A 23,932-nucleotide genomic window follows, 5' to 3' on the forward strand; every position below is an offset into this window, starting at 1 on the left:
TATATTTTACCCTTAATCTACAAAAGTGATACCAATAGCCTGTCAGCATAAAATAGGATGTTTGAGTTGAGCAATGGAGAGACAGAGTCAAGTTAATCCTTAATCTTTAGTTTGCTGCCTTCCCCTACCTCTTCTCTCCAGTATCCTATGGTTTTTAGAAGACTATTGGCCTAGGTAGGGATTATAAAATTGTGGCTATAAAACCAGACAGAGCCAATGGACATCTATGAGTCTTGAATCATACCTCTGAGCTCATTGCACCTTGCCACTTGAATTATAAGCACAAGATTGAATTATAACAGAAGCACACTAAACATAACTGGGCAAATAGATGTAGGGTTCAAATAGAACTTACCGTATGGCTCGTCCAAATGCAGTAAAAAGTGGATATGGTGGGATGTCTTCAGGTTTTTTCGAGGCCCAGTAATAAGAAGCAAAGGCACCAGCAAGGGTACACTGACCCAATGCAAAGACAAAGTTTATAAGCCAGAGAAAGACAAATAGATTGAATATCTGCAAGGTAGGGATGTATTGATGGTACACGCTCTTTCCACCATAGAAAGCAAAGATACACTGAGCCCCAGGGCAAGCTTTGGAAATTTCAGTTGTATTAAAAATCTGCACTCAGAGGAAAAAACAACACAGATAATAAAACATTAAATGTTATTCCAAGATAACACCCCCTCTGCCTTCTCCTGTTGCGTAGCCCCCGATTGCATATCCTGTGCTTTTCCCATGAGCTTCTGCGGTTACTCCTATTTTCTATCACATAGCTTTATATAATTCTTTAATGAGCTCTGCAAAGTATTTCATTTTCTATCCTATGTTTGTCCTTCTTCAACCCCTATAATTTCACATTTATTAGTGGTGTTGTTGACCATACCTGCTTCTAGGATATATGATAAGACAAATGAGCTCAGAAAATACTAGAGCTTTCGCTCTATTCTGCCCACCGTTTTCAGTGCTGTTCTGACCACCGTCCCCTTCCTCTAGTGATTCCTATTGATGCACAGGGTCTCTATTTCAGGATAATCCTTACAATAACTGCTAGGTGAAATGTAGTAGAGTTCTGGATTGAAGTTAAGTAACAGAGAGAGTGTCTTTTACTTACCTCTGGGTCACAGGTTTTATTTTCATGTTTACATTGCCCTGCTGGGGCTATGATTTTATATATAGGTAGCCCTGATGTAGCCAAGTAACTGAGTAAATTCTATTAAGGATTAATTATTTGCTGGTAAATTGAAAATAATTAATTATTTGCTGGTAAATTGAAAATAGTATCTTAGAAGTCCTTTGAGAGATTAACTTCAAAAAACCTCTAATCTTTTAATAATTCATCCGTCGTTCAGACCCAGAGTAATATAACATGGGTCGGCTGTACTGAGAGGCCTCTCAAAAGCAGTGAAACATATAGGAGCTTTCTTAGGTTATCACCAAGAAGTATCATATGTAAAAACAAAACAAAATCTACCATATGACACCTCCTTAAGAGGAAATTCAATCGGCAGTCAGGAACTTTTTAGAGTTTGGCAAAAAAAAAAAAAAAAAAGAAAAGAAAAGAAATCAGTTATTTCTTTAAGATGTTCCTAGTCATCCCAGGATGAGAAGCACTGAACTTTTGGTTCCTGAATAGTAGTGTGGACCTGAACTTTAAAGCAATAGATTACCAAAGGATACACTGCTGTCACGGCCCAGTAGCAAATGCAGATTGAGAGGAAAATGAAAGTTAAAACTGGATAAATTAATGTCGTAGGAACATATCTGATGGCTCTGAAATAAAACCAATAGTTGAAATTCAAAATGAACCAGGGTTATAATTTCTCAATTAAATTATTTGTTAGAACTACAAATATGTCTTAGACTGAATTAGCTCTAAGAACAGTGGTAATAACCATTGAATCTGTTTTGCTGATCATGCTGGCATATTCTTTTTTTTTAAATTAAAGTTTATTGGGGTGACAATTGTTAGTAAAGTTACATAGATTTCAGGTGTACAATTCTGTATTACATCATCTATAAATCCCATTGTGTGTTCACCACCCAGAGTCAGTTCTCCTTCCATCACCATGTATTTGATCCCCCTTACCCTCATCTCCCACCCTCTACCCCCCTTACCCTCTGGTAACCACTAAACTATTGTCTGTGTCTATGAGTTTTTGTTTCTCATTTGTTTGTCTTGTTTTTTTTTTGTTTGTTTGTTTTTTGTTTATATACCACATATCAGTGAAATCATATGGTTCTCTGCTTTTTTTGACTTTTTCGCTTAGTATTAATCTCAAGATCCATCCATGTTGTCACAAATGGTCCTATTTCATCTTTTCTTACCGCCAAAACTGGCATATTCTTAGTTGGTTTTTAAAATTTTATTGATTGATTGATTATAAGTTGGAGACATTATTTCAATGTTCATGTTTGATTCCTGCCTAAAGTTCCCCAAACTCTCTCCTCTTTGCTTATTTCTGTCTGACTCATAAAGATTTGATACATTGTAATCATAATACTTATTCTTTTTGTTTAGATTCTTAGACTTTTAAAATTGGAGAGGACCATGAAGATCATCTAATCAAATGTGAGAATCCCTCCCTAACTCAGGAATCTCTTCTGTACTATCTTCAAACTATACGCATAAGTTTCTGGTGACCACGTTGAATGTAAGGAACTTACTTGTACATGACACATCTTATTCTATTTCTTAACAATCAATGTATTAGAAAATTCTTCCTTATCTGCCTGCCTGTAACTCACATCCACTATCTTCTGGAGAAGAAATGACCACCTTTTCAACACAGCAACCCTTCAAGTAACTCCATAGTCTTTTATTCTCCAGGATGATCATTTGTTTGATATTTCCTTATAAGACTTGGTTTTGGAAATGTCTGCCATCCTAGTTGCCCTGTTCCTAACTACCCTTGAATGATCTTTTTAGCATATGACACTGGATTGAGTCCAATACTGTTTAATATAGCCACTGAGAACTATGATGAAATTATTTCCACTCCTGAGATGTGCATTGGTGCATCTTAGATTCCTTTTCATTTACTACCGTCTTTATTTCACTGTTTGAGCTATGCTGTTTCCCCCTTTCTCCAGACACTGCTGGTAAGTGTTTTATTGAGCATTCTTATGTTTATACTGTGTTCTCACACCCATTTATTCCACTTTTATTTTCCCTTGAGCAAACTATCAACCTGTCACTATTGTATTGGTCTTTTAACACACACACACACACACACACACACACACACACACACACACACACACTCATATACACATTTAGAAGCATAACAGTGGGGCAATTACAATGAATTGCACAATATCACATTATTTTAAAAAATCCAGCAAATCAGTAATTTTCAGTGGCTAATGATAGGGTTTTAGCTATCGTGAGAAGGAGAAAGAGTTTAATCTGACAAACTGCTTGTTAACTATTAAAACCATGGGACTCAAGTAGCTCTATTTTATTATAGATGAAAATTTTGTTAAAATAATTCTTAAAGACTATTTAAAATAATTTGGTCCTTGGTCATTAACAACTTAGTTTCCCTCATTCTAAATAGAGAGTGTAGTCTGCTGTCTTTATATCTAATAATGCTTTCCTTGTTTTTTCCATGCATTATTCAAAAGTTTCAAGTATTATCCTCAAGTGACCTTTCGGAATAGTTTGGAATCTGTAGGTGTTATTATCCCCCAGCATGAATTTTATGAAAAATTCAGCATTTATTTTGTAGCATTTTTAAATAAAAATGGCTCTGGGTATAAAGTTTTTCTGAATTTAGAGCTGCAGATACAAAATGTATAATCTGCTGATGCTGGGTCAATTATTCTGTCTATTGGCAAATTTTGACAGTCATATAGAAATGGTAACAGTATTTAATTGACTTCATAGAATTATGGGGATTTAAAGTTCTGCAAATGATCTCAACCATTAATATTAACATATGACTCAGTATGGAATTAATACATGTAATATACCTAACTTTTATGTAGCACTTTATCACTTGTTTTATATATGTTATTCTCCTAACATAGATTTGGTGTTTTAAAAAGTCCTACTACACAGACTAGACAGGTTTTAGCCTTCTTGTACCCTATGCTAATCGAGGTTTTGGGGATACCGAAGGACAGGTTATCATGACCTTTCTTATAAGTGGCAAGTCTGAACTTGAACAAATCTTCTTGAGTGGAAAACAGATTTTTTAACAAGTCTTCTTAAAGGGAAAATAGTCTGGGGCATCTGCACAATAGGCAGTGACTGGTTGCCCTGACTGGTATTCACTGTGCCAGTTTCTCCAGCAAGGCCTTACTTGCTCCCTTCCTTCAGCAGCGCAATGGAGATACGGATTCGGTTCCTAAGGAAGATCAGCGTGAGGATGACAAGCGCTTCAAGGATGCAGAGGATGATCACTTTAAACAGGAAAACAAAAATTAGTGTGTGATACAAATCAATCCCAAAACCAAGCTTTCTCTGCAGAAGTTAAGACTGAACTTCATGATTATTTCTGCCAAGGCTGACATTTCATAGTTTCAGTTATGCACCGTTCCAAAAATGCCAGTCTTAGAAATTCATTTTCAAAACTTCCAAGAAATCTAGACAAAAAACTTTAGCTACAGTTTGAACAACTCAACTGGGAAGGCTTTATCTACGGAAATATTTCACACCATTTGTAGAAATGAGAAAACAGGTATGGAAGGAACGAAGGAAGGGCTGCTGTAGGCAGCTCTTCAATGCTTCACTTTTGCATTGAGTAAGAGAATTGTTACAGAAGAAACAATTTGTCCACCTTGTTTTTGTCTGCCCTCCTCACAACACATCTTCATTAATTGGCTTTGCTGGGTTACAGAGCAGGCTCTTAACTGCCACATTTTTATTCTGTGACACCACCATCATGGCCACCATTTTTGATGGTATCAGAGTGCAAACCTAACCCAAGTTGTCTAATAAAACTCTCAGAATTAGAACTAAGGGAGTCTAGGGCAGTTTTGAGTTGAAGTTTTTAAGCTTCTTGAAATAACTAAGTTACACAAACTTAATGAATTGTGTCCAAACTATATGCCAAGTAAGTAAATCTGCAAAGAAAGAATAAAATGTACGTGTAGAAAGAAAGAGAGCAAGGAGAGGAAATCTTGAGTTCGTTTTGGTTTGTTTCCTGGATCTAGGTATACTCGAAAGTCCAGCTACTTTCTATTTTGTTTTTGAGTGTGGTGAGACACTTCTACATTCTTATAAAAATACCTCTGCCTTGGCCCCAGTTTGTTACAATTCTTTTCTTTTCAGCTAGTTTGAATTAGTTTCTTTTTACTAGAAGCCAAACAGTCCTAATTACTATATTTCCTCAATTCTAAAACACACCTTTAATTTAATATTTTTAGAAAAAGTAAAGAAATCCTTCATTAAATGTCTATTTATTATTAGATGCATCCTGACTTCAGAGATGTTAAAAAGTGAAAAGGTGTAGATCTTAAAATTAAGGAAATATGTCACTACTAATAACAATCTGAAATTACAAAAGAAACAATGGAAAGTTAATTAAATTTCCACCTGTGAAAGAATCCATTCTATAACATCCTTCCTAGTTATTGTGCTGATGTATGAATACTTCCATTCTATTGTTATACCACTAAGATTCTGATGTTACATCACATATCATTTAATATTTACAAGTAAGTAGAAATCAACTAACCCAGAGATGGGGGAGGATCTTAGTAATGTATCATTTCCCTGCTACATCTTTTTAAAGTTAAACTATGTATTTATGTTTTCATGCAAATTTGATTCTCTTAAAACATGAAATCCAGCCGGAAATTGTGGAGTATATCCATATTAAACTGAAATCATGATCTTCTTTGGACAAACTTAAGAATATGAGACATACCAGAATCACTTCATATTCTAAAACTGCTTTGATAAGAACACTGCATGTTACACTTCCACCTTTACAAAAATCACATATTCAAAATGGTAATAATATTAGAGAAATTTTACTGTCTTTTGAATTTATATGTTACATTCCTTCCTTGTGTCTGAATAAGAGCAAACAATAGAAACATATATTTTTAAGACCCTATAGAGAAGCTGGTATAACAATAACTTGACAGAGGAGGAACTGGGATAATTAATATCACAAGTGAGATAAGAACGGTCTCCTAACACAATCCAAGATTCATCAAAATGTATAAATCTGCTCATTTTCAGTGTTTCTGCCCATGGGTGTAATTTCACATATATGCACTTTGGTGCCTTGAATTTTGTCCAAACACAGGGCAAGTAATCAAATAATCTCTGATAAATGGTTTGTGAAAGCTGAGGCTCATTTGAGGAAAAATTAGTATTGCTAGACTTGAAAATAAAAGCAAGCCCTGTATTTTCCTCAAAGAACATCCCTTAATTTTCCAGTGAAGGATTCTGACCATGTCAATGATTTTTGTGTTGAAGGTCCTTAAGAGACAGATAGCAATGGGAAGCCCACAGAACCTGTAACTAAGATCCGTCTGAGAGTAAAACTAGAGATGTTGATGCATAATGGATGAGATGTGTCATCTAGAAAGGGTAGCTATCAGTATGTGGATTGCTGAGGATATAAGAAATCACTCAAATTCAGGAAAAGTGTTTAGATGAGGATGCAAGTCCCAAGGTGTCTGATTTTTATAGTTAAGAAGAAATGGCTATAAATGAAACAATTCTTCCACAATATATTTGAAAAAATAATGTGTTTGTTATGTGAACTAGTCTGATGAAAGCTAGAAATGGGAAGCCAAAGAGCAAGGATTTGAAATTTTGATCCTGCACTACCCAAGGAAAAGAGAACAACTAAATTTGGCAGATAAAGGAATCTGGTGGGGGCTTCTGTGCAGCAGGTCTAGGTCATCAAGTTTAGTAGGAGTGGAAGAAAATATCTCTGAAGACTACCTGAGGCCTTCTGCTAAAAAAGCTTCTCATTGGTAATCTTGTTCCCCATACACCTAGATCCCGGGAGAGCAGTACCCTAGATGGACTATGTCTGCATTCTGGTCAGGGAGATTGCCCTAATAGTGTAAATAAATAAAATGGCACAGTGGTGACACAATGTGAGCTTGTCCTTGAAAGCCTAAAGATTTTTGGGTGAAGTGGCAAAATCAAGTTTTCAAATTTATGGGGCTGGGACGCATACCTGGAATCATGAGACCTCACAAGATCTTGCCCCCCCACCCCCTCGTTCCCCGTTCCAGGCTCTCTCTCTCTCTGGGTGCCTTTACCAGGTGTCCTTGAACTTGTCTTGCCTGCCTCTCGAACTTCAATAATATGAAGATGAATTTTCTTTTAAAGCAACATATAATTAGAGATCATTTAAAAAATCTTGACTAAAGAATATGAATCTCTACAAAGTGCAAGGAATATTATAATATTAGGTTGGTGCAAAAGTAATTGTGATTTTTGCAATTATTTTTAACCTTTTAAACTGCAATTACTTTTGCACCAACCTAATAAAACCTTATTCTAGGAATATAGGATTAAAGTGATCTCTAAAATCATCTTACTTTAAAAATTTTGTTAATATTACCCTTAACTAATTCGATAATCTGAATAAACACTTCAAAATGTAAATTTAGTTTTAGTTACTCGTAGTATTCCAATTCCTATAATAAAGAGTTTAAAATTCCTGTTACAGAAAAATAGTTTATTTTTTTCTTTTTAAAAAAAAATCAAGTTTGAAAAAAATCAAGCATTTCCTCCCCTTTAAAACACCACTTTTGGATATCAAGTTAATGGCTATAAACATCCACATCCAAAACATTTTGAGTTGAAGGCAAAAAGCTTGAAATCATTGTAAAATAATATTTTCTTAGATTATATAATAAATTCCATTCAGTGACTTTCCATTTATGGTAGTTCGCAGGATTATAAACACATTTACTTTAATGCCATTAGCAATGAGTGTATTTAACAGGTTATACCAACCCAAACTTTCTTTTAGACAAAATGATGCTATCTCATTATTACTATTTTAACAAAACAAGTTTTTAAAATCCACTCACTAAATGCGAACCATGTTTGTCTTAGTTGCAAGTACATGCTTATATCAGTCTGAATCCCGATGTCATATATAGTAAAGTGAGAATTTTGGCGTCCCCGAAGATTGTTGTATTCCTTGTAACAGTGCCATATTCCTTGAAAAGGAAAGAAAAACAGACTCATATAAAACGTTATTTTCCGAAATATAAGCTATACGCTTACCATACCTATCTACATGAATTTGATCAGCATGGTCATTTCTATAAAGGCAAGATTCATATTTACATAGTAAATATTTTATGTTAATCTAATAGTCTAAATGTGCTACTGTATTCAATAAAAATGCTTTCAGTGTTTACCTGGATGACTATGGCAACATCTAGCTTTAAATGTCCTTTTGACTAGAAACAACCTCAATGTCTATCAATAGGGAGTAGTTAAATATATTATGGTATATGTGCAGAGTAGAATACTATATTTCCATATAAAGGGGAAATAGTCTAGTGATATTAAATGATTTCTATGATATTTTTTAAGTGAAAAGAGCAAGGTACAAAATGACATAAAAAGTATGCTGCAATTCATATAATACAAACAATCTTTATATATATTCTCTTGTACACACATAAAGTATCTCTGGAAGGATACACAAAAATATATTTTTATTTTGCTTGCAGGGAGGGGAACTTAGTGACTAAGGAATAGAATGAGAAGGAAAATTTTCACTGTATAAATTTCATACCTTTTGAAATTTGAAGCACATGAATATATAATCAACTTAACAAATTAAAAAAAAAATCATTTAAATTGAAAAAAAGCCATTTAAAAAAATTTTGATGGTGACGTCATGACTTGGTGGAATTACCTAAAGCATATTCTTATCAAAGTTTGTGTCCAGACAAGGCAAATATGGACAAACTGTATTTTCTCCAAAACTCTGTATTAAAGACTGTATAATGACTTTTTACATTGTCTAGATAAAGGGGGAGTAAAAAACAGAGTTAAGAGGTTTATTTATTTATTTTAATGACCAATAGGTCTGGATTAGGTGCATTGGAAATGTTCTAGCAATAATGAAGAGAGAGCTTTTTAAAACTCTAACTGTAAAGTAACAGTTTTTTTTGTAGATACAAGGTGAGAGGATGAGACCATGGAGAGAGAAAGACAAGACTAGACTAGAAAGGACATTTGCTTCTCAAAGAGATATGACAAATCTTTTTCTTTTAGGCATTGCTTTCCCATTGTATTATGAAATTTTCCTTTAAAAAATTCTTTATGGAATATTTGATACATACAAAGTTATATGTAATACAGATGTAGATTTTAAAGCATATAGTAAAATGAACACATATGAATGCATCACCTACCTTAAGATTTTATAATCTCAATTTTGCTCTAGTTATGCAAATTAAAATTTTTTCTTCTACAAACCTGCTATGTTCATCTTATCATACCTTCCTGCCTCTCTCTCTTCCAAAGAACAATTATTCTGAATTTTGTTCTTTTTATTGTCTTATTTTAACAGAAAGATGTGTTGAAATCTCCTTCCAAGGGAGATTTATATTTCATACAGATTTATTATGTGTTGGTTTATTTATCCTTATCGGTCTATGAATTTTTAAGCTATTTTGTTAAATGTATACATGTTTCGATTTGGTGTATCTTTTTAGTGATGTGAATCTTTTTTATCCTTAATAATGCTTTTTATTCTAAAATCCTTTTGTCTGATATTATTATTGTTACTGCAGGTTTCTATTTGTTAATGATTGCTAGTATATTTTTATCCATGTCTTCATTTTCAAACTTTTAATTTCATTATGTGTGGTGTATCTTTTGTAAATAACATACAGCTCCAATTTGTATGTGTGTATTTTAATCTGGTCTGACAATCTCTGTATTTTAATTGGTGAGTTTGATACATTTATATTTAATGTATTGCTATATTTATTTTTGCTTCAACCTACTTACTTTTTGCTTTTCCTTTTCCACTTTGTATCTACACTTCTTTTCTTCCAATTTTTGTCTTTCAAAAATTGGTCAGTTTTTGTTTGTTTATTTATATTCTATTTTTCCCTTATACTGGTTTGGAGATATCTACTCCATTTTTAGAGTAGATTACTCTTGAAAATTTGTTATGTGTACTTAATAACCAAATTTAAGGTCAATATCTTAAACAGGGAAATATAAGGACCTTAAATCACTCAATAATCACCCCACTTTTATTGCTCAATATTTTACATGTATTTAGACCTTGAAAATTTGGATATTATTATTATTTTATACAAAGTTTATTTAGATTTACCTACACATTTACCAATTCACTTTCTTTGTTCACCATTCTTTCTTTCATCTCATATTATTTTGTGGAATAATTTTCCTTCTTCTTGAAATACATCCTTTAGGAGTTCCTTTAGTATATGTCTATGTGTAAACTCTAGTTTTTACTTATCTGAAAATATTCTTATATTACTCTCATTCTTGAAAGATAGTTTTGCTGGGTGTACCGCTTAGCTCATTGAGGTATTATTTCACTTCTTTGGCTGCTATTAAAAAGTCTGCTTCAGCCTAATTGTTCCTTTGTATGTGATCTGTCTTTTCTCTCCTGTTGTTAAGATCTTTTGGTCTTTGGTATTCTGAAGTTTCACAACAATTTATTTCTCCTACATCTTTAATATCTTGCACTCTAGTGGATCATTCCAAACAATAAATACATATGTTGCTCTTTCTCCCATCTTAAAGAATCAAACAAAAGAAAATCTACTTTTGACCCTCTTCCCGCATCTACAGTCTACTTTTTTGTTCCCCATTGCAAGCTAATTCTCCCAAACAGCCACCAATATTTTCTGTCTATAATTCCTCTCCTCCAATCCTCTTCCAGTCCACTCTAAACAGCCTTCCCTCCCCTCATTATTTTACCAAAACTTCTCTTATTAGATCACCAAGGATCTTTGTGCATTTCTAAATCCAAGGCCAATTCTCAATTCTCATCTTTCTTGACCTATCCGCCCCATTTGACATGGTTGATCACACCCTTCTTTTTTCGCATGGCTTCAAAACATCACTTGCTTTTGGTTTTCCAAAAAAACTATTTCTCCTCATTTATCATTGCTGGTCCTTTCTTCTCTACCTGACTGTTTAATATTAGAGGGCCTCAGAGTTCAGTCCTTGGTCCACATCTCTATCTACACTTACTTTGTTGGTGACCTCAGCTAGTCTTATAGCTCTGGTGCTCCTGACTCTCAAATATATTTCTCTATGCTCTCTCTCTCTTCTTCTTAGTTTAGGGACTAGAGTGATCATCATGTCATATTCCTTCTCTGCTCAAAACCCTACAGTGCCTCCCCATTTCACTCAGAGTAAAAGGTAAGATCTTACAATAATCTCTAAACATCTGGTCTTCCAGAAATTCTATTACCTCATCTCCCACTATTCTCCCCTTTACTCAGTACAACCATCCATAGCAGCCTTCTTGCCATTTCTTCAACACACTCCTACCTTTGGGCCTTTGCTTTAGCTGTACTCACTGTCTGGAACTCTCTCCTTCTCTCCAATGGCTAAGTACATTGCCTCCTTCTCAGAAAGTCCTATCCTACTAATATTGCTATTTGTACTCCTTGCCCCACCATATGCTCTCAATCCCCCTTTACCTATTTTACTTTTTATGTTTCCCATGGCAAATATCACCTTCTAATAGATAATTTGTTTAGGCTGTAAGTATCAAGATAGCAAGAACCTTTGTCTGTTTACTGTTTTATCTGAAAAGCCTAAAATAGTGCCTGTATACTGTAACAACTCAAATGATATTTGCTGAATGATGAATAAGAAAAGGTATGACTAGATATGAATGTCTCTTCTTTACTCTCCTTGGTATAGAGCTTCCTGTATCTATGGATTCCTATCTTTCATCAGTTCTAGAAAATTCTCATCCACTAACTTTCAAATATAATTGATGTATGTTAGGCCCTACTTGAGCTATTTTCTGTCTCTCTTAACCACATGATCATTTTTCACCCCCTTGTCACATTCTGCTGTATTTTGGGTAATTAAAATTCATCTTTCAGTTCATTAATTTTCTATTTTGCTATTTAACTTATTAATTTAATTTTTAATTGACAATTTATTTTGAAAAGTTCCATTTGGTTCATCTGCCTGTGTGCCTGGATATTTTTGATGATTTCTTATTTTTTGTAAAATTTTACCCTTAATTCTTAAACATTTTATACATGGTTATTTCATGTTTTATATCTACTAATTCCCATATTTGATTTCTTGGAGACCTCAATCTGATATTAATAGTTTTTTCTTTTCTTACAAAAGACCATTTTCTTGCATGTTTGTAATCTTTGATTGTGCCTCATACTTTGTTCATCTTAACCTGTGAGAATCGGTAATCTAAATTGAACATACTTTCACCTAGAAGGGATTTATGTTTGTTTCTGTTGGCACCCAAAGGGTACTACAAAACTGGGGTCACTTTAGATGTTTTCCAGGATCCCAGGCTTACGTTTAGGTCTGATCTCCTACTCTGCTGCCCGTTCTGGTCTAAGTCTCCTGATTGTAGCACTGGTATGGGCTACCTAGACTTTCACATGAGTTTCCTACTGGGTTCCCCACTTTTTTAGCTCATGGGTTTAATTTTTTTCACTTTGGGGAGATTTCCTTTATTTTCTGTAAACTCATCAAAACAATACATTATATAAAACAATACAGTACAATTTTTATGCCATTATTTCATAGAAAGAGGGAACTTCAGACTATTTAGTTCCTTCATAATTGTGGATGTGAAACTCTCAGCAGTGTTTTCCTATTTCTTTTTCTATTGCTTTCTCTCTCTCCTTAATTTTTCTTTTTTTAAGGTATGATCCCCGGGCTTCAACTCCTCCTTCCTCAATAATATTCCTGCATGACAGAAACAACAGATATTATTTACTGAACAATTATTATGCACTAGGCAGCTTTCTAAGTACTTTATACACATTGTTTTATATAATACACATTCCTATTATACAGTTAAGGGAACAATGAATTCGAGAGACTATGTACTTGCAGAGGATCACACGGTTAATATGTGATGAATCTGGAATTGTGCCTTTTTAATCTCTAAATCAGTGCTTGTGATCAAGGTGTTACACAGCCTCTTCTGTGTAACTCTTAACTTGTTCTGGTCAATGCGAATTGTTCCACTGCTATTCATAGGCACTTGGCCACAAATAGCCTGGCTTTTTCTCTGGTCAGTATGACACATCTACACTGTTCTTTGCCCTAGGCTGCTGTCAGTAGGAATGGTTGATTTCCCATGGTATATGAAAAGTCAATTTTCCAAGATAGTAGCAGATATCAGTTACAGAGAGTCTTATTTACTTACGCTTCGCAATCTAGATGGACATTTCCCCACCCAAGGAACAGCTTCAAGCTTACTTCCACACCATTAATTGTTGGGTTAGCACAACCTATGGCATCAACAGGGAGCTAAAATTGGTTGTTTTACCTGCACGTTTTTATATATTGACCAGCTTTCTCCCATTTGTCATTGTCAAACTTGGACTATAGCCAATCTCAGATTTTTCTTGCTCCTTAAGACAAGTCAGTGAAATCAATAACAGTCTTTACTATCCTTCCCTTCTTGATGATAATAAAAGAGTGATTGAATCACATGCTCAGAGTCTATGCTGGCAAGGAACAGAGGTTATTTTGAGCTCCAAGCAAAAACACGCAAAAAAAAGGCTTTGAAACAAAAAGTTTGCTTGGGAGTTTCTGATTAAGGGACAGCAGTTCTGCGTTCTTCCATCAGCCTGACCCACCTCTCCGTGGGCTGCTGCACAGAAGAACAGATAAGGAGCACCTGAAGAGACCTGAGCCATTGTAGAAACTCACTGAGGATAACAAGGAGGACAGTAACAGTAACCCAACACATATTGAGTGTTTACTGTGTTCCAGACACTATTCTAAGAGCTTTTTATGTTCAGTGTCTCAAAGAATTCTCACAATCTTGTGAGACAAAGATACAGACCATCATTATGATGATGTTATGGATAAGGAAACTGGCTCTTATAATCATTAAGAAATTTTTCAAAGTTCCCCAGTTATACAGTATAGAGCTGGGATCAGAACTCAGGCGAACTAGAGAACCTGGGGATTCAACTGTATTGTTATATTGTTATGTGTACAGCTCTTCTTCTTTGAGTGACAGAAACAGGCAATTGCTATTTTTGGTGTCTGCTACCATAAACTGCATTGTCAATCCAAATGATGTTGTAGGGGAAATCATTCTTTTGAATAGAAACCTCTCAAATTTTCATATATTGGCTCAGGCATTTTTTAGAAGACTGAAAGGAAGGTGCCATAAGTGCTACACTGTTCCTTGGGAGAGACTTTAGCTCCTTTTTTAGTGTTCACATTGTACTTGTACCACTTTTGGGGGATTGCGTTAGTGGTTAGATTTCAACCTTGAAATAAAGTTAACTCTCCATCCGATGAGTGTAATTCCAAATCTTTGCCTCTAGAGGGTGATGCCTCATTATAGAGTACTGGCCAATTATTAAAGTGTGTGACAGCACCTGGATGAAAGGTATTAAACCGAAAGAGAAAAATAGATTACACTTCTGTAACTATGCAGGCTTGGCCTTTGATCAGATAGAAAAGTTAAAGGAATAAAAGTTGTCTGAAATGTTTTTTCAGTAACCTAAAAGGGATTCTTTTAACTTCCTTCTTAATACTCATGAGACATAAAACCAAAGCTGGTAGCAAAAAAGAATAGAATATTTTAAAAGCACTTTTTTTTTCAAAATAAAGAAGAAAAAGAGTTAGAGAGACAACATGTGCAAAATTAAATCATTTTTCTCAGTTGAACTATTTTTGAGGAGAGCAAAGAATAATTAAATTCACTGCAATAAAATGTTTTCTGGTAAACTGATAATGGCAACTGAAAATAAACAGATTATTTTGATATTTGGTGATTTTAGGAGGGGTGATACCTACCATAACCTATAACTCCAATCACACCCGCCATAAAGACCCAGAAGAGGAATCCAGCTGTGAACCTCAGGAGTATCAGAAAAATCCAACTGAGGAGCATGGCGATTATCAGGCCCCTAGAGAAAAAAAACACAACACAAACACGGGGCCATGTGTGCTAAACATAACATAATGAAAACAGCAAGACAACACTTTTTTCCTATTCAAAATAATTCTCAGATTATTTTACTTTACCTAGCTACAGAAATATTTATAATGTTAAAAAGTACAAACAATAGTTTCTGTTAAAACTTTTGTATGAAAAAGTAGGACCATCAGGGAATGTATATATTTCTCATCTCCTTGTGCCTAGGTAAACTGAAATCTAGTCTCAATCATTGTTCAAGGAAAAACACAGTTCCTCCAACCTACAATTTTGGCCTCTCTGCTACAGTTGCCATGTCCTATTTTTTCCCCCTTCACATCTAACCACTAAGTGCTAAATTGTAAAACATATCTATGAGGAATTTGGGCTGTTCTAGCTACCTCATGACTAATAGAAACCTTCCACAATGTAACCATTTAGCAGTAAGGGAACAGTCTTAGTACCTAAAGACAAGAAAAACAATTGCCCCACATAGTTCCTGAATCCATGAGTTTGTAGTCATTATTACTATGACCTGATTATCTCTAATAATTTGTGATGCCTGACATCACCAGACGTCTACTTCATGTCCCAAGTGATCTGTAGGCCATTATTCGAAGCCATAATGAGGCTTCTGGATCTCCTGGGCCATATGACTTTTCAAACAAACAACAGCATGGCTCTTTTCATTCTGTTTTAATTTCTTCTTGGAGTATGAGCTAGCTAGTAGAGATACTTCTCCCCCCCCCCCCCCCCCCAGTATACCCAGATTAAAGTCACACTGGATTCTTCTACATAATTTCATCAAAGAGAATTCATTAAGATTGGAAATTTGGCTGATGCTTCTATTAAGAATTGACTCCTCTGGTGGTGCTATCTGCAAGTTTCCAAACAGATAGGATCTGGTACACTTATTGACTTTATTGTCTTCAAGTGTGATCTTTAAAAAACAAAATCTTAACAATTGCTGTCACTGGATAGATGACAGCATGGTATCAAAGTCCCTTCTCAGGTCCTAGTCTTGCAGAACCTATGCTTTTAACTTCAGAAGCCATTTCCTTTTAAAAATCACAGATACTTTAATGCTTAAATATTCAATATGGTTGAAAGATTATTCCATGGCATAGTGTAAAGGGAATATTCGAAAAGATCAGAGGGGGGGAAAAAAAGGAAATATAGCTGTTCATTCTGTGTATTTTAAATCCCTGCATAAAAATTCTAACTGAATAAACCAGGTCACATAATATCAGTCTTTGGCTTTATATTCATTAAATAGATGAGAACAGAAAAGTTGAAAATAAAGGGAGGTAATTACGTTCTACTGGTGTGAGTGGTTGCTGGGGGAAGAGGGTTTCAGTGAGTATGCTGAGAGAGAGAAGTGGGCCAGAGAGTTTATCATAATGTATATCTTTACAGGCAGAGTGGAAAAACCAAACAAAAAAAGAAACATGGAAATTATCTAGAGATATTTGGATCTAACAATAGGAAAATTGTTTAGCTACCATCAAGTATAGACTATAATCTCTACTCTGGAGATATATCCTAAAATCTTGATATCCACTGACAATAATTACTGTATTGTTTAAAGACAAAGTATCAAAATGAGTAAAATCTCATAAAACTATCTAGATTTACAGCGGTAAAAGTTACTCACTAGTATTTTACACACAATACAATTTGACTTTATTAAGCACCTTATAGTTAAATATATCTATCCAGTTCCCCTAGTGTTTTTATAATTGTTCCTTGAACCTAGATTTTCTATGCGTCTTCTATGTTCCAAGAACTATAATAGTAGTTAGGAAAACAAAGATGAATTAGACATAATTACCATGTAAAGAATTCATAGTTTATCAGAGGGCAAGAGACAGGCAAATAAAAAACAAAATGGTAGATGTTATACAGAAGATAGGCATATATGTTGTGTGTATATAGGTATGTAAACACACAATGAGTATGAAGAACACAGAGGGGAAAGTAATTCTATCTGGGGAAGTCAAGAAAGACTTCATAAATGACGCGAAAGCTGATTTTAAGTAATGAGATAAAGTTGCCTAGGACACAAGGATCGAGAATGGTAGGAAAGAGAACAGAATGTGCTAAAACATATGTGTTTGACAAACTAGGGATGGGCATGCTATTTAACGTGTTTAGAATACAGGGTTAATAAAAAAAACCTGGGTGGAGATGAACCTGGGAAATTAAGTTTGGCTAGGTTGTAAATAGCCTTGTACGTACCTAAAAAATTTTTCACTTTATTCTTTGATCACTAGGGGACAATAGATGCTTTTAAGACACAAGAAGGTGACACAAGAGCCAGATAGTAATGACATCCTTAGATATATCAAACACTTTTACCCACGCTAGTAGTGAGACTGCATTTTCCATACCTTTTAGGAGTATAAATCTTATGCCTGAAAAATTTAAATTTCCACTTTTTACATACATATTTTTCAGCTCCTCATTAAGTACAGTGACCTTTGATGATGATTATAACAAACATTATGTGGATAGGATGTGTTAAAAAATAAGGATGATTCCTTAGAAGTCAAGGAAGGACAAATGAGAAAACAAGACTAGAGAAATAACACTGCATCCACTGTAATATGTGATGAGCAGCAAATATACTATAGATGCTGACCGTACATGACTTGAAGTATACGAGTATGTTTATAAGAGTACTTTTATTAGTAATTTAATGAATACAATTAAAATTTACACTCATAAATTTATGTTAACACTGGGCATATTTCCAACTATCTTTGCCCCATTTTCACTCAATATGAAAAAGGAAATGGCAGAAACTGAGATCTGAGTCAACTTTTCATTCATGAATATAAATGGGGAATTTGAAAAAAGAGTTCTATAAAGATAAAATCAGAACGGGACTGGGGAAAAACATCTATGTTTTCACTTACATGAGAATCCAATACCAAGTTGTTGCATAGTCTTCAAACAGTCTCAATCCAAGTGACTTTGCATCAAGGATTTTATTGATACGACTAAATTCAAAGAAAGAAAAGAATCAATTATTTTTTGACTACCACTAAGTAGCAATCTTCATGCTATGATAAAAGGGATTTTGCAAGCTGCTGTTGAAAGCATATTTTTAGAATCATTTATCAGTAGTTACTCTTTTCCTACCCACAACAATTCACAAGATGTCATTTTGGTAAACCTACAAAGGTGGCTATATCTACACACAGAGAGAACATGGCTTTCAAAAATGGTGAACAGATCCTTTCCCAATGTATACAACATGCCTTCAATATTGCAGAAACCTCACCATATGAAACAAATTTAAATGTTAAGATCAGCTTTTAACTTACAAAATCAATGAAGAATGAACATCATCTTTAATTCACCTTCCTACTCCTGACAGCTCTGTAGCAGGAAGGCACAATGGGGCACACGCAGAAAAGTGCACAAATAATTAATGCCCAGTTTGATGAATGATCAAAGGTAACGTCCTTATGTAACTACAATATTGTCATCCCTTTCCCCATGTGTCCCAATTACAACACCACCCCCTACCCCTAAAGTAACCACAATCCTGACTGTTAATAATATTTCCTAGTTTTCTCTTTAGTTTTACCTCTTGTATATGCATCACAGGGTAATTTAATTCAGTGGTGTTTGGGTTTGAAATTTTTTTTTTCAATGCAATTGTACTGGCATTAGTTTGTGATTTCTTTCACACAACTTTACATTTGTGAAATCCATACATGTTGCTATTATGTTCTAAATATGCAGGAACTGCATTATTCTATTTGGACTGCTAAAGTCTTCCAAGAAAAGAAAATAAAATTTTAGAATATCTTTATTTTTCATTTTTAATTCAACAACGAAGCAATACATTGACACTCTAATTGTGCATACATGTATGTGTGTTTGTGTGTACCCAGGAAATTATATTTCCCAATAATGTGGACCATGATGTGTACAGCCAATGGAAACAATAAATTCACTTCATTGTATTTAGTATGTAGAAATTTGATACAGTACTGAAATAGCATTGTCATGGTTGTTTCACCTTTCTTAAGGCCCTTTCCCTTTAAAACATCTGGTAGTTTCATTATTTCAGTTATTTTTTTAAAATGGTGCTTTAAAAAACATTTTCTATTATGTTCATTCAAAAATAAATTATCTTCAGGTCTTCCAGTACATTTCCTGATGTCTCATTTCTATACCTGTTGATAATGAAAGATTTAACTATTTTGAAAAACATGACTGTTCTTTCTGATTCTCCCTTTTTCTCTTTTAGATGCTTTTCTTAATGAACACATACGAAATTCTCCAATCCACAGTGACACGTATAGTTCATAACATATAATTCTTCCTGTATGACCATTAACCTAATGGAAGCTTTAGTCTTAGGTACAAAATGGGATGCATCAAAACTGAAAATAGAAATGTAACAGACATACTTTGCAGCTGCCCTGAGTTCTCCAGCATTTCTTGTCTTTCCCTTCCCATCTTCAAACATTGTCTTATTTCCTACTGTTAAAGTGCCATTTTTAGTAGAGAAGTCAGGGAAACATCTCTGGAGAACTGTAAAAATAAATTAAAATTATGGTAATTACTTTTCTACTCCTTCCTACATGATGTCTTCCCTTTCTTAAGTTTTCTGTTATTTATAACCAAGTTCTTGCTAGACAATGTGCAAATTGCTCAATATAGATAATTCCTCATTTCTTGATGACCAGAAGATTTTCTGATTGTTCTAAGACTGACACAGAAAGCAAATATGGTCACAATCTGAAGCTACATTCTACACTTGATTATTTTATACCTGGTATATTCATCCGCTAGCCATAAGTAAGACACACAGCACAGGATTTTAAAGCTGTATCTGATGATGTATCGCTCATGGTGAACACATTTTTAAAAAGGCTACATCTACCTGTATGACTGGATGAGTTTAGTTTTGTTATTTTAAAAAAAAAAAGCTTAGATACTCCTAGAGTGAAACCTTGAAACTGGAGATTAATGAATAATTCCTTGGGAAATAAAAACCAGCTCAAACTTTAGGCTACTACTGAGACAACTACATTTTTATTTGTTCTAAAGTTTTAATAATAATTTGTCTCCCTTCTATCTTTCTCATTTACATGGCTTTATGGAAGGGCTGTAAATGGAAATTCTAAAGCTATCAAAAAAAAAAAGGCCCACACTTTGTAGACTAGTATAATTTCTGAGAAAACTCATCGTTCAATCTTGTGTGTGTTTATTTTGATTAAGTATAATCTTAGCCTCTTTACAAATCTGTATTACTAAAAATATTTTTAATTTTAAATGAAGTGGGAAAAGAAATCAGAAATGGATCATTTATATATTTTTCGTATAAGAAGCACATTGGTTCGTATCCCTGGCTGGGAGCTTCCCAGATGTAATCTGAAACCAGTCCACATAAGTGGGGGGCAAGGAGAAACTAAAGAAAAAGACTTCTGCAGATTGGCAGGTGGCATTTTTTTTTAAATAATTTATTGGGGTGACAACTGTCAGTAAAATTACATAGATTTTAGGTGTGCAATTCTGCATTATATCATCTATAAATCCCATTGTGCGTTCACCACCCAGAGTCAGTTATCCTTCCATCAGGCAGGTGGCATTTTTAATAAGCACGGGAACTTATTTACAAGGCTTGGTTTGGGCAGCTGCAAGATGAGAGGATTTTCACGCCCACCCCCCAAACATAAAAAAAATATATATATGAATAAAGAACATATATTTATATGCTATTCATACCAGATGAGTCTGTTACTACATCATCTTTATTAAATCATGAAGACAAAAGTGAATGCCATGATTGTTCTAACCCCCAGCTCAGGCAACTTAGTAAATCAATAGTTCAGATCATTGGCCCCTTGGTTAAAAAAAAAAAAAAAGGTCGCTGGTTCTGGAAGTCATTGTCTTAACCTATGTTTTTGTCTTGCACGCGCCTGTATTGGTGCTGTGCATCTGCCTCCAATGCAGCAGTCAGATAGCCACCAAGGAAGCCACCTCCATGCTAATGAAACCCCTTGCTGACTCCTCAGGGCACACTGCAGAAGGGAGCGTGTGATTGCATGAGCTGGCTACAAGGGGTGGAATGCTGGAGAAGGTCATCAAAAAGATGTAACCTCTGGTTTGACCCACTTGCTGGACCTGAGCAAATAGAGGCTTCCCAACCCCTGCCTTGTGCTTAGAATGTGCTCTCTGCTTGCCCTCCCCATGCTAGAAAATGCCCTTGAGATAAGAATGTGGTAATGAGACTATCTGGACTAGGCATGTCACTGAACCCTGGTAAGGTCTCTAAATAAACTTTTAAGATTTGGCAGTAGGTGCAGAAAACTATTTGTCTTGCGGTCACCTATCTTTATAAAGACTTTCCTGACTGTCCTGGTTGTCAATGATCTCTTGTTTCCCTACCTCCATCTTCTGTGGCACTTACAAAATGGCTGATTCCTTCAGTATCCTCCCTGTCTTTCTCCTTCTCTTCCCTGGCAAAATTGACACAGTAATCTCAACCAGCTGCTTCTAGTCCCAATTAATCCAATCGTATTCTGCCTCCACCACTCCATGGAAAGTATCCTGCCAGTAATCCCAATGACCTAATTGCCAAAACCTCCAAATATATTTTAGTCTTCATCCTGCTCGAACCCATTACCTAGCACAGTTCTTGGGATACTGTAGAACTCAGTAAAAATTTGCTGTCGAATGAGTTCACTTTTTTAAGTCTTTGACATAATAGACAACCCCTGTCTTTTGAAACCCTCGTCCCTTGCCTGACGTGTCCAGATTCTCTCCTGCCCTCCCTGTGCCTTTCTGGGCACTCCTCCCCTTTTTCATTGCTTAAAGGTGACTTCTCCCACCTACAGTCCCCCGATCTTATTCTACACATTATTTCTAGGCAGTATGTCATCTAATTTGTTAGCTTCAATTACTAAATATGCTCAATATGTATTTGGAAAATAGAGAAAAAATGAAGATACCAAGCTATACAGAGTTTTACCACCCACAGTGAACTGAACTGTATTAATATTTTAGTGAATTTCCTCTCAGTCTTTCCTCTACAAGAAAAAATTTTTTGAGAGTTATAACCATATAGCACGTGCAGTGTTCTCCCTGTTTCTTTCTTAAATGTTACTTATTACCTTTTATGAACACTTTGATAAGTGAATTTTATTAGCTGCATACTATTCTATTAAGTAATACAGTTAATCCCCTACTGGGGGAATGCGCGTTGATTGCAATGTTTACCTTAGTATCTCCTTCACTAGACGCCTTATTCATTTTTTTTTTAATCACCAGTGTACATTTTATATTGTGTGACTTAACCAAACTGTACTTGTAAAGAGAAGGACTATGCCTTATACTTTTATACCTATTATATCTTCAGTGACTAATGAGTTATTTTTACCTTTTTGCATAAAAATGTGTAACATTGTTCTTGCTACAGACACTTGTTGCCTAAGGCTTCCCAGTGAAAGTCAATTGCTTGTGCAACCTACATCTTTGTGTCAGAGTCTTTAGTGACCCACTTAACAGTGAGGGAATCCTGTATGACATGGTGTTTGGTGGTAGCTACTTCAGTGGCACCTAACTTTCTGCTCAAACTGGGGACTACTTTCTTTCTTCCATTTAAAAAGAGATATATACTCGTTTGGAAAAATGGAGAAATGGAAAAAAAAAAGAAAGAAGAGAGAAAATGCCCAGTATTTTGCCACCTCCAAAACAACCACTTAATATTTTGGCATGTTTCTTTCCAATCTTTTTTCTTTGAACAGTTTTTTTGTTGTTGTTTATTTTAATTTATACCTGCTTGTTATTTTAATGCATATAGAACTTTGCATTTTATTTAACATATACATAATATTTATCATATTTAATAATTCCACAATATTTCATTTAATGAATATATCATAATTTCTTTAAGCATTTTCTTGCTCTTGGGCATTAGACTGTTTGCTTTTTCTTTCTTTTTTTTTGGGGGGAGGGGGTCCTTTGGAATAACATTGTGGTGGACATCTTTACGTAAATTTTATTCTCTGTAGTTAGAAATTATATCCATAAGAAAGGAAAATGAGTTAAACAAAATTTGTAAGTTTGAAAGAAATAAAATATTGAATCATTTAGGAGATATATCAATATTTCAAATTTCAAATTATGAAGACAAGTATATGTCCTACCCTCACACCGTAAGCAATTTCTGAACAAACTTTTTGGCTGATTTCTGGGGTTGGTGTGTAATGGTGTGTCTCTCTGTGTGCTTATGTTCTCACAAAGCACCAAATAATCAATCTGATTGGGCTTTCAAAAATCAATTTTCAATCTTTTTGTTGTATGTGTGTTTATGCAGCTAAACTCCAAAACTCTCAGAACTCCAGTGGAACTATCCCTGGCTGGAGTCAGGAGAATGGGCTGTAGCTTCGGCTTTCTTTCTAATTAACTCTAGGATCTAATTAACTCTGGGATCTTGGCAGGTCGTAGAACTGTTCTTGGCCTCAGTTTCATCAAGTGTGAAATAAGGGCACTGAAGTAAATAACTTCTTCATAGAATCTGTGTTTCTAAGGTAAAATAATAACCACTTACAAGGTTTGCTTGGAAAAATCGCTGCTGGACAATCATCATCCATTAAAATCTGTGAGAGAGACTAAAATGGAAGGAAGAATATGTTAACATTTCAAAGGCTATATGATGACAACTTTTAAAACGTGTCCTTTAAAAATTCAGTTGCAAAATAATCTCATTATTCCAAATTACTCCCCTAATAAAAGTAATTATAAGAGTATCACATCCACATACTTGTTTGACAAATTGTTCTTACATTGACTAACTGGAATTCAATTAAATCAACAAT

General features: G+C 34.7%; 1 protein-coding gene across 4 annotated transcripts in view; it reads right to left on the reverse strand.

Moving 5' to 3' along the window:
* The window catches only part of SLC44A5 (solute carrier family 44 member 5), a 312,300-nt gene that overhangs the window by 20,062 nt on the left and 268,306 nt on the right, over positions 1–23,932 (reverse strand). For all 4 annotated transcript variants that reach the window (XM_074334959.2, XM_074334957.2, XM_074334958.2 and 1 more), the window contains exons 7-15: positions 23,665–23,725; positions 19,517–19,640; positions 18,008–18,091; positions 14,969–15,081; positions 8,014–8,145; positions 4,305–4,404; positions 1,678–1,770; positions 1,112–1,199; positions 356–618 (exon numbers count right to left, since the gene is read on the reverse strand). In XM_074334959.2, coding sequence (XP_074191060.2) covers positions 356–618; positions 1,112–1,199; positions 1,678–1,770; positions 4,305–4,404; positions 8,014–8,145; positions 14,969–15,081; positions 18,008–18,091; positions 19,517–19,640; positions 23,665–23,725 — 1,058 coding nt within the window. The remainder of the gene's footprint in view (positions 1–355; positions 619–1,111; positions 1,200–1,677; positions 1,771–4,304; positions 4,405–8,013; positions 8,146–14,968; positions 15,082–18,007; positions 18,092–19,516; positions 19,641–23,664; positions 23,726–23,932) is intronic.

Source organism: Rhinolophus sinicus, chromosome 14, assembly GCF_057876585.1.
Source record: "Rhinolophus sinicus isolate RSI-liver-muscle chromosome 14, RSI-T2T, whole genome shotgun sequence".
NCBI lineage: Eukaryota > Metazoa > Chordata > Mammalia > Chiroptera > Rhinolophidae > Rhinolophus > Rhinolophus sinicus.